Below are 11,657 nucleotides of genomic sequence, written 5' to 3'. Positions count from 1 at the left end.
GCTCGGCTAAGATACAGAATTTTTTCGAATTACGGAAAAACGTTACCATAAAAAAATTGGATTTAAAATCGAAAGATTACGAATCTCCATGGATCCCATATCCCAATACGACGCGTATATCAGAGACCTGCATAGGTGCCATTTGCACTGCACGTCACGTCCCGGCCCGGTTTTAAAAAAAATATATTATATTTATTTTTTATTTTTATAGCTAATAATGGCGATTTCCAATATTTGACCCGGTCCGTGTATCCAGCCCGAGCCGGGCTTAGAGCCCCTGCCGGTCTCTAATATATAATAATAATAATGCTTAAAATTTTATTAACTAAAAAAAAAAAAATTTTTTTTAAATAAAAATATAAAGAAAGAAAGAAAGAAAGAAAGAAAGAAAGAAAGAAAGAAAGAAAGAAAGAAAGAAAGAAAGAAAGAAAGAAAGAAAGAAAGAAAGAAAGAAAGAAAGAAAGAAAGAAATGAATATTTATAATTTGAAATTTGTTAGGGTTTTATTAATAAAATCAATCAAAGCCCCACATTATTTTTATTATTGGGAATTTATAATATGGGAAATAGATTAATCTTTACATTTACAACAATAATAAAAATGACTTTAAATAGAGATTTATCGATAAAGAAATTAAGCACATTTTATTTTAGGCAATTAAATGACATAATAACATAAACTTCAAAAGAAAAGCTCAAAATTACGAATCAATAAAGGGAATTTTATTATTATATTTTATTTAATTAAAATAAAATAAAAGAATATATAATTATGGTCTTATTTGATTTTAAATTCTAATCCAATAATAAAATATTTGGATTTTCCTTCTTTGAAACAATTAAATTTTAAATCCTTTTTTAATTTTTATAGGCTATTTCAAAAGCGTTTTAAATTCCCTTTTGCAAAAATTGCCAAATTGAAAAAAGTCATCCCAAATCTCAATTCTCACTATAAAAAAAAATGTTTTTTATTTTGAAAAAAACAAAATAATGTTTACTTTTTGTTTTTTTTTAAAAAACAAGAGCTAATTTTTTTTTTATTTCCCATAGGAATATAAAAATAAAATTTATCCTGAAAGTTTTTTTTTTATTTACAATTTTAAACGTTCATTTTTTATTTTCAAGAATTTATTTTCTTTAATTTTATTTAAAATAAAATAATATAAAATATTATATTAATAATTTTAAATTTTGATAAATATCTTTTTTTTTTAAATTATATAATTTAAAAAAATAAAATAAATATGTTTAGGTTAATATAAAATTTTAGTTTTTGTTTCTCTTCTTTACAAATGGGCATCAATATTTCATCGCTTCCAATATACAACAACGGATTTTCCAATTCCACTAAAAGATTGACCACGAAGCGGAAGGCCAAAGGTAGAATCCATGTTTTATTTTATTTATTTATAAAAAAAATAGCGGACCGGGACAGCACGGGCCGGAAATCTATAAGCCGAGCCGAAATACCTTGTCAAGATTTTTACGGGGCTAGTTTGGGCCGGGCCGAACTGACCTAACTCCGAAAGATATATCTTATGAATCAATGTTGTTCCCTTGTTTTTTTTTTTTGAAATATGATACACAAGTTGATCAACAAATACTTTTTAGGCAAAGATTGGAATCAACAGATCAAAGCAGGCACAACTATAGAAGTTGAAACCAGAACTCTTTCTATTAAACATTCTAGAAACCGAAATCCTTTTTAAATTTGTCAGATATCCTAACCCTATTCTCAATTTATATTAAATGGCGCCCGCCATATTAAAAATGGGATCGAAATAACCCATCTAGGCCTAAGAAAATTGTGTATAGCCTTAACCCCCCGCATTTCAAAATAAATATTATATTACTTTCGTAATATTAGGATAATTTACGATGTTATATTATATATTTAAAAAAAACACGCATAAAAAATGAAACCGATAACGTCCGAAAAGCTAAATTAATTTTAAGATTTTAACTTTTTTCGAAATTTTTTTTTTTTTCCTTATTAACAGAGTCGAGATAATCATCATCCTTTTTTAAAATTCTATAATCACTAAAGCCGGAAATAGGATTTGCATTTTAAAAAAAAAAAGAGCATAAAGGGGATGGGTTAGTTTTTACTATCTAACAAAAACCACCAAAAAATCCTTAGTAATTTCTAAAGAAAAGAACTTCTATGGCTGTAAATCCTAACTAAATGTATTAAAGACCTTGTATAAAAATTATAAAAAACGAATTTTTATATAAAAAAAACATGTATTTTAAATTTAGAAAAGATTTTAATTATATTATAATGTTAATTTCATATATAAATTGTAATTTATTATGTTAAAAATAAAATAATCTTGTCCCGTCTAAATTTGTTTTTTTTTTGGAAATATCGATTTTTTTTTATTTTTGATATCGTCTATTTTTTTTGTTTTTCCCTTTTTTTTTTCCTTTCCACAAATTATCAGGTTCATTAATTAATTATATTTTGCCATTATTTTTCGCGTTTATAAAAATAATATACATTTACACTTACATAGTGTATTTGTATATAAAGCTGCCACTAAATATTACACGATAATTATACATTTCTAAATATAAACTAAAGAAGACTCAACTCGGTATTAGAAAGAAAAATAAGGTCAGTTAACCCCAGGCCACACGGTCCCCTCCTATTTCCCCCTACCATTCTCTGGGGGCGAGGATTACAATTTGGATATATACAGAAAATACTGATTTAACTATGTATTGCAGCACAGGACTTGGATCCGTGAACTAGTATATGATAATCGAGAGAAAGGTATGCCAGTTATTGAATATCTTTTTAGGAAATAAATATAAGATTAATAAATATTTATTACCCTTAATAAGGTGAGAAATAACCTATCCTCATGTATCAATTTTGTTTTGTTACAAATTAGACAATTTGTAACTTTAGGATTGATATCATTCATAAATCATGCTAAGAATATGCTAGAATGCTGTTCTTTTCGTTCCTTGTATGATTGAGGAACTGAGATGTTGCTAGATAACCTTTCAGTGTAACATACTCAGAGAATAATTGTCTTTCAATATATATATCCGTGATATATTTTTTTTCTCTGCTTTTCCTCCTTCTTTTATATTTTAGTGATAAATGTCATGCTGACATCTTTTCCTGATCCACGCGAATAAAACTCCATTTCATTTTAAAAATTATCTCGATTCATATTAAAATAGCACGGCAAAACGCAAACGCTCAATTTGTGCGCGTTATAAGGCTATGTCCAAAATCTCTTTTTGTAAAAATAAATTCTAAGTGTTCAAACTTTCAACAAATTTTTATTAAAATATTGGCAGGTGTCAGCGTTAAAACCCTTACCATTGCAGACCTCTACTAAAAAATTTTCTAGTATATTATTGTTTTGGACATGTATTCTTATTTTTATATTTAAAAATAGCTTATTTTATTTATTTTCGTTTTTAAAGTTTCGAAATTTTGAGAATTTAATATTTTGATATTTTTGGACACATCCTTTTTAATAAAAAGTTTTTGAAAATTTTATATAAGTATATTCATTTTTTTGCAAAATTTTCAAATTAAAACTCTTTTGATAATTTATCGAATATTAAAATAATATTCATTTAAAAAAATCATAACATACTTCTAGTCGCTACTCCTTCCCAAGATAGAAAATGATCATAGTTAAATATCGTATCCGAAACTATGGCAATGTCTAATCTAATCCGAAAAATTAGAATTTTATAACCAAAATGTTAGCGACATTTTTGATTGTCGGCTAACACAAATACCAATGACATATAATGATAGCTATGACGACGCATTCATTCAAAGTATACATCAATGAAAACAGCTGGAGGAACGCCTGTTTTGATTACCCATATCATTATTAAATTTTTACACGATAGGCCCAATTTATTCCTTATGGCTGGAAGTAAGTCATCAATTTAAATCGGTTACCAAAATGGCGGCTCCAGCTGATTTGCATTTCAACGACGCTTTCGAATGCACCATTCAAAATGCATCGTCAGTCTATGTTTTATTATATGTCATTTGATTCGTACCTACAAATTTTAAATTAAAAAATGAATTTTTTAATTTATAAATCAATTATTTTGAAAAAGAATTTAAAACAAATAAAAATACACAAATTATGTTGGTAAAGGAAAAAAAAACAATTATCAAGATGGGATATGGTAAAACTCAGCATTGCTATATTTCCACTGGTATAATTAAATTATTAATAGAATTACATGACACATCACGTGGAGCCCAATCCAGTTCAGCCGTGATTCCAGCTGCAAATTCTTTGAGATATAGGAGTTGGTTGGATCACTACCAATGACATGTATCACGTATAACCCTGTTCGTTTCATTCATTCAAAGATCAAAATGGCGAATTAGTTTGTGACACGACTTCTTTGGAGTTTATATAGGATTTAAACATTTTTAATTATAAATCTATTTATACACAGGAAACCAATGATAACGTGTCATCAGCTGATTCTGCGCATATTTAAATAAAGGGATAAGTCAGCCTTAAGTAATTTTGTATCTATTTGTGTGCCATTGTTCCAGAGCAGGATAATCTATCAAATTTAGAAAACTCACCTCTTACTAGAAATTTAAAAACTGCCAATATTTTGGGTTCTTTCAGCTAACTTATATTTTTTACTTCTCATTATAATCGCCTGCAAGTGTAAGATTTAGGAAAAGAAGATAATGCAAATAAAAATTTCTTTATAATTGCAGTCATTATTTGTTTTGATTTTATGACCAGGATCCATGTAAATCTCTTAAAATATTTTGATTTATTATATTAGCATTCGATTAGCAAATGTAATTGGTCCATAACATATACATATCATCGCACTTTTGAGACATGATTGGTTGAAAATATACAAAATATACATCTGTTTTTTTTAAAGTTCAATTTTAACGGTAGCTTAGGGTTTACAATATACATGATAGATATTTTTTCCTACCAATCAACGTGAGTGTATCCATGTATAGTGTGAACTTTAACAAAAAATTGGCCAATCACAATTTTCCTATTATCATTTAGGCCAATAGTAAGACATCTAACTTAGGGGCTAGTTCTATTTATCATTAAAATAAAAATAAATATCGAAGATTTTAATCGTTTTTATCAGTTCCTGCATGTAAATCTTGTATAAGCTCTAGTTTTAATTTATCATCTTAAACTTGCAAAATTATTGCTCAAATCGGGGAAAGGTTGAACTAAAGGAACTTTTTTTTGTAATTGGATGAATAATAGTTAAAATTAAAGGAGCATCCTAAGTAAAGAGTAGGAATCAAAAAGATCTAGAAAGATATGGTCTGAGGTTATGGAGTTAGGATATCTACAAATATTAAAAAATGGTTTTTAGATCAAAAATTTATTCACTTTTATTAACGCACCTGTGCAAATTTGGCAGGTCACGTGATTATAAATGGACGGAATAGAAATTCAAAAAATAAATCAGCCTAGTAACGGCAAATTTTCTTGAGCTATACTTGTTCAAATTTGTCAGGTCACGTGATTATAAATAGACGAATAGAAATTCAAAAAATAAATCATCCTAGTAACGGCAAATTTATTATCGTTTTATCTTCTTCTTTCTTTTTTTTAAAAAAAAACCTTGTCTGGAAAACATGATCATTCTTTCTCTACAGCTTCATTCCATATATTCTCTCATGATAACTCTGTTAGGATTAAATGACTATTTCCCTTCCTTCCTTCCTTCCTTCCTTCCTCCTTCTAAAAATAGGAATATTTATAGATAAATTTTTAAATTTAAAAAACATTTCTCACGGGTAAAAAAATAATAATTTAATTTATAATATTTAAGTAGATTTATTCATACAGAAGAAAAAATCAAATTTATATCCAAACAAAAAACGAAAGAAAAATAATTATTGTGACAAATTTTAACTAAAGTATATGTAATAATAATCAATAAAACTTAGACACTAATGTACTTTTCTTTTTTTCTTTCTTTCTTTCTTTCTTTCTTTCTTTCTTTCTTTCTTTCTTTCTTTCTTTCTTTCTTTCTTTCTTTCTTTCTTTCTTTCTTTCTTTCTTTCTTTCTTTCTTTCTTTCTTTCTTTCTTTCTTTCTTTCTTTCTTTCTTTCTTTCTTTCTTTCTTTCTTTCTTTCTTTCTTTCTTTCTTTCTTTCTTTCATTTCTTTCTTTCTTTCATTTCTTTCTTTCATTTCTTTCTTTCATTTCTTTCTTTCATTTCTTTCTTTCATTTCTTTCTTTCATTTCTTTCTTTCATTTCTTTCTTTCATTTCTTTCTTTCATTTCTTTCTTTCATTTCTTTATTTCTTTAATTTCTTTCTTTCTTTCAATTCTTTCTTTCTTTCATTTCTTTCTTTCTTTCTTTCATTTCTTTCTTTCTTTCTTTCATTTCTTTCTATTCTTTCATTTCTTTCTTTCTTTCATTTTTTTCTTTCTTTCATTTCTTTCTTTCTTTCATTTCTTTCTTTCTTTCGGCTTAAACTCTCGGTTGAAACTAGTGTTGTTAAATGGTCTAAACAGCTTATTTTGAGTTTTTTAAAAAACGGCTAACTCATTATTTAATTAGGATAAATATTATGCAAGCCTTAAGATTTTCGCTCATAGGAGGTGGCACAAAGGGTTTGAACATCTTTTAACGAAATCTTGAGGCATGGCCAATGATTTTCTGACCACAAGCCGTTTAACAAACTCTAGCTGAAACAGAAACAGCCAATACTATTTTTGTCGTAACCTTAAAAAAGGTTTAATATATATAGCAAAAAAAATAACACTAGTCTCTTAGAAACCAGTATTTTTTGACCAAATCAAGACGAGTATCCAAATTATCAAGGATGAGATGCACTGTCCATCTTTTGAAGAAAAAAGAGATAGGCTTTTTTTGAAAATTGATATATATAATTGAATTTGTTCTCAGATTTTGACAATATTCCGAGTAGCTGAGTTAAGAATCTAGATGATTTTCATCAAGATTTTAGCCAAAACAATGATTAACTAATCCTCGATATTTTGCCCAAAATATGAATTTTCGGTCATTTATGTTTATAATTTCTAAATTTGTTTGCTTTCTTTTTCAAAACTTTTTTCGGAGGGGAAAATAATAGTTTTCTAAAAAGGAAGAAAAAAAATTTATCTCATTTTTTTCGATTTCTAAATCAATTTTATAAATTAAAATTAAAATTATATATAAATATTATCATTTAAACGATACTATAACATTCGATTTGCCTTGGCCACGGCTAATTTTGGTAATTATTTCATTAAAATATAAAACTGTTTAATTTTTGAATATTTATAAAAAAAAACAAATAAAAAACAAGTTTTTTTTTCCAGCCTTAATAGTGCGCACAAATTTGAAACGTTTCAAGACGCAGCTTTTCAAAACGCTAATAATCCATTTTTAAATGCGTTCGTTTAAATTGGACAGAATTTTTTTGTTTTTTTGCTTTTAAATTTAGACGTTTCATATTTAAAAAATAGATAAAAATTAACGATTCAAATTTAAGCTTAGTTGCGTTTACGTTTTTTATTTGCGTTTACGTTTTTTATTTGCGTTTACGTTTTTTATTTGCGTTTACGTTTTTTATTTGCGTTTACGTTTTTTATTTGCGTTTACGTTTTTTATTTGCGTTTAGTTTTTTTTATTTGCGTTTTGAAACGCATTCGGGCTTCATCACCCATCAGATTCACTAAACGTTCAATATGTTCGCACTTATAATGATAGAAATAAATTTTTACAAATTTTTTTTTTAGTATAAGAAGAAGTAGATTAAAAAAAAAATTGCATGGCAAACATTAACAAAAAAATTTTTTATTGAAGATTTAATGGATTGGATTGTTGGAATTAATTTTTAAACTATTAAAATAATATTCGCGTTTTTTTTAAACTCCTTTTTGTATATTTTAAAATAAATTTATAAAATAAATTTTTTAAATTTTATTAAATTCTTTTTTGAATTTATCTCTTATTAACAGCCGCGTTCCTATAATATGGGAGAAAGGGGATCTTAAAATTAATTTAAATATACTAAGGTTTAGAGGGAAAAAATTCTCGAGTTGAAAAAATTGCATATTCACATGATAAGAGTGGTTCCCTTATTTATAATTTTTATGTTGAAGGATTTATGCTGGGCTTATTTTATTGTCGTGCCTGTAGTCGGAGTTGAGGCAGTACCGCGAATATTTGTATCTAAGATACAAGATACGAGAATCCTTTTGTATCTTGTACTCAGTGTCTTTTTTGACAGTAAGATAGCTTGTATCTAAGAATCCTTTATTCTGAAAAGAATCTGGTATCTGTATCTCCCTTTTCCGGAGGACCTGCCCAACTCTGCCTGCGATGTTGCTAAAAAAAAACCTTAATAATATTTTCTAAATGCTTAGAGATTTTGCCAAATGATGACACAAAGCTTTAATATTCTATTGACGAAATCTCCAGGCTTCTTCCATTTTTACTAAATTTCTGATTTAGCCTATTTTTTTTGCTAAAATCGACTTTCATTTGAGGTAAAAATGATTTCTTCATTGATAATCTAGTGGTTTTTCAAGCTAAAATAAGTTTGGATATGTCAATAATTTAAAAAAAAACTTTTACTTGATCACAATATATTCTCACTGGTAATACTTATTATCAATCATAATATATTCTAAAAATTAAAAAAAAATGTTATTCATAATAAATACTTCACTTCTTATTCCTCCTATAGAACATGAGAATTCCTTAAAATGATTGATAAAAAAAAAATATAATATAATATAATATATAAATATTTATAAAATGTTGAATGTTTAATCTTAATCTTAATCTTAATTAATTCTTTAAATATAGATTTTTGGCTTTAAAATAAGTAAAACAAATATAAGCATTAACAAACTCCTTTAATAACGAATAAGTGAGAGGTTGAATTTTCATCATATAAATAAACCGATTTGTATATATTTTTTTAATATATATTTAATAGAAATATTTCCGGTAATAAAATTATATTTAAAATTCCCTGAAATTTTAGTAAAAAGTATTCAAAATACATTGGATACAATATTTGATTTTTCCTCGAGGTATCTTTTTATCGGTCATATGACTTCCATATAAATCAAGAAAGAAAGAAAGAAAGAAAGAAAGAAAGAAAGAAAGAAGAAAGAAAGAAAGAAAGAAAGAAGAAAGAAAGAGAAGAAAGAAAGAAAGAAAGAAAGATAGTATCATTTCATACCAAAATTTAAATTAAGAAATTTATTGACCCCTTAAGATACTTTAACGCCCTGAATAGAATTAAGTGCAGACATTTGATTTTTTTTTATCTATAGTATATTAGAAGGATTGCGAGGTAATAACTACTTGTTAAATTAGATAGTCATGAATTAAGCTAATCGTTTATTGGTTTTTTTGGGATAAGAATACATCTATAAAAGTAGTAATGTAGAGACGATTATTTTGTAACTAATTTTTCAATCGAAGCAATTCCTTATATTGTAACGACATGTTTTACCGTTACGAATCTCAAAATCATTTTCATTTAGCCCCAATCGTGATTATATATCTCTCGAAATTCTTGATCAAATATTTATTTATTGCTATTTCTAAATTATACATATAAAACCTTTTAAGAATATTTTTTTCCAAAAAAATATTTAATACAATAATTTACAATTTTTTTATAGGTAGGGGGGGGTGGGTTGTCTCACTATACATATCCCTGCTCTGGGCTACGCTTACTGGAGGTATATTTAAAAAGATTCGTATGAAAGGAAAATCTTATGATTGGATGAGAAGGAAGATAAATTCAAAAATTAACCACCCAAATCAATCATAGGAAATTTTGACGAATCAGCATATCATTATTTTCTTTCTTTCTTGTGCGAAGCCAAATAAATTTGAACAAATAAAATATTCATTATATATAAATTATACATATGGCCTCACTTTGTAAAATTACGTCGCGAACAATTATCGCTTGAGCGAATCGCGTTTACTATTAACGTAGCGTAAACTTTTTCCCATAAAACTTACACCAAAATGAATGGCGAAAAAATTGAGAATTTCAAGTATAAATAATATAATCAATATAAGAAAAAAGATATATAGACTGGTAAAATTTACATTCGTTTTTTATTAATAAAATTACCAAAAAATGATAATTAATTGAAAATAATTTTTATTCAACATAATTCAAATTGTTAAAAAAAATTAATATTTTAATTAATTTAAGATTTTCGTTTTTATACTTATTAGATTTTTATATAACTTTTGGTTTAAAAAAAAAAAATAATATTTAATATTTAAAAAAAAAAAATAAACCTTTTATATATAATTTCTTCTGTTCAATTTATTTTTTTTTAAGCTAAAAATGTTTGAACTCACGAATAAAGTGAGTATATTATATAGAGAAGAAGAGTGTATACATGAAATTCATGATTTTTATAGCAGTTATTTTAAACTTAATTTAAAACCTACCTTCTTTCTTGGAGTTCTTGAAGATCTAATATCTAGTTTAGAGGCCTAAGGCATTCCAAGTCAAATCTGACTTAACTTGGATCCCTCAGATTGCTTCAGCAGGGTTATATTCTCTCTGACTCAGTCAAGTCAGCCTTTAATTTATATAATAAAAAAATAATTTCCTGGATTTGACCCTTTTAACGCCCTCCTCAGAAAATCTTCTAAAAAATTATTTTATTTTCCTTAATAAATTTTTAAGAATAATTTTTCTTAAGAAGTATAAATAAATAAAAACTCCACCAGCTCTTGGGAAATTTTTTAGATGAGCTTCTACTTCCGGTTCTGATTCCTGTAAATCTTAAAAGAAGGGTCCATGTTATGCTTACTGTTCCTAACTTCCGGTTTCAAACTCTAATTATATTTATAACTAATTAATATAATATTTAAAGCGTATATATAAAAAACAATTCGTCAAAACAAAAAATTAGGTGTCATGTTTTTCATTTACATTAGATTTTCCATACATACAAAATGGTAAAGGTAAAAATATTATGCCACATAATTATGACATTAATTATGTTAGAATTTTTGTATAGAAAATTTTATTATTTTTATTAATAAATATTAATTGCGATATTTTCACATATTTTTAATATATTATACATTTGAGGAGATATGTTTGGGAAATTACTTTTCGACTTGATGAATTAATATCATTTTATTATATTATATTATATTATATAAAATATAATATTGATATAACTTAAATTTTTTTGGTTATATAATTTTATCCTTCTTATATTTCTTTATAACAGATAGATAATAATAATAATATATAATTTTATTATATAAAATATTTATAAGTGTTTTATAAAATTAAAATAAACATTTAATTATTGCCACATCATTAAATATTCTCATTTTATAATTGAAAAAAAAATTAAACAGAAAAGAGAGATTTTTTTTTGTATAATTTTAATTTTAATTTTAATTTTTTAAAAATAAAAAAGATTAGATAATAATTTTATTTTTGTATATATTTAAATCCATGAACAATTTTGCATGCTTCGAAGAATGTTTTCTTGGTTCAAAAGATTCCAAGCTAAGAAGAACGGTAAGTCTTCCACTTTTCTTTAAAACATTTTTTTTTTATTCAGCATATTGTGGGATTTATCTTTTAATTTTGAGTCGATATGACCATTTTTAAATTTGAATCACAGAAATTCC

At 25.7% G+C, this 11,657-nt stretch overlaps 1 protein-coding gene across 2 annotated transcripts in view; it reads left to right on the top strand.

Moving 5' to 3' along the window:
- Positions 1–1,233: 1,233 nt before the first annotated feature.
- Positions 1,234–11,657, top strand: part of LOC135929884 (Kv channel-interacting protein 2-like) — a 32,920-nt gene continuing 22,496 nt past the window's right edge. The window contains exon 1 of one of the 2 annotated variants that reach the window (XM_065466618.1): positions 1,234–1,380. In XM_065466618.1, coding sequence (XP_065322690.1) covers positions 1,293–1,380 — 88 coding nt within the window. In that variant the 5' untranslated portion in view covers positions 1,234–1,292. Of the gene's footprint in view, positions 1,381–11,403; positions 11,545–11,657 lie in introns of those variants that run through there. The other variant, XM_065466619.1, reaches the window with a different exon arrangement.

The sequence above is a fragment of the Gordionus sp. m RMFG-2023 genome, chromosome 5 (assembly GCF_954871325.1).
Source record: "Gordionus sp. m RMFG-2023 chromosome 5, tfGorSpeb1-WG-v2, whole genome shotgun sequence".
NCBI classification, from domain to species: Eukaryota; Metazoa; Nematomorpha; class Gordioida; order Chordodea; family Parachordodidae; genus Gordionus; species Gordionus sp. m RMFG-2023.
This window is presented reverse-complemented; position numbering and strand designations above follow the sequence as displayed.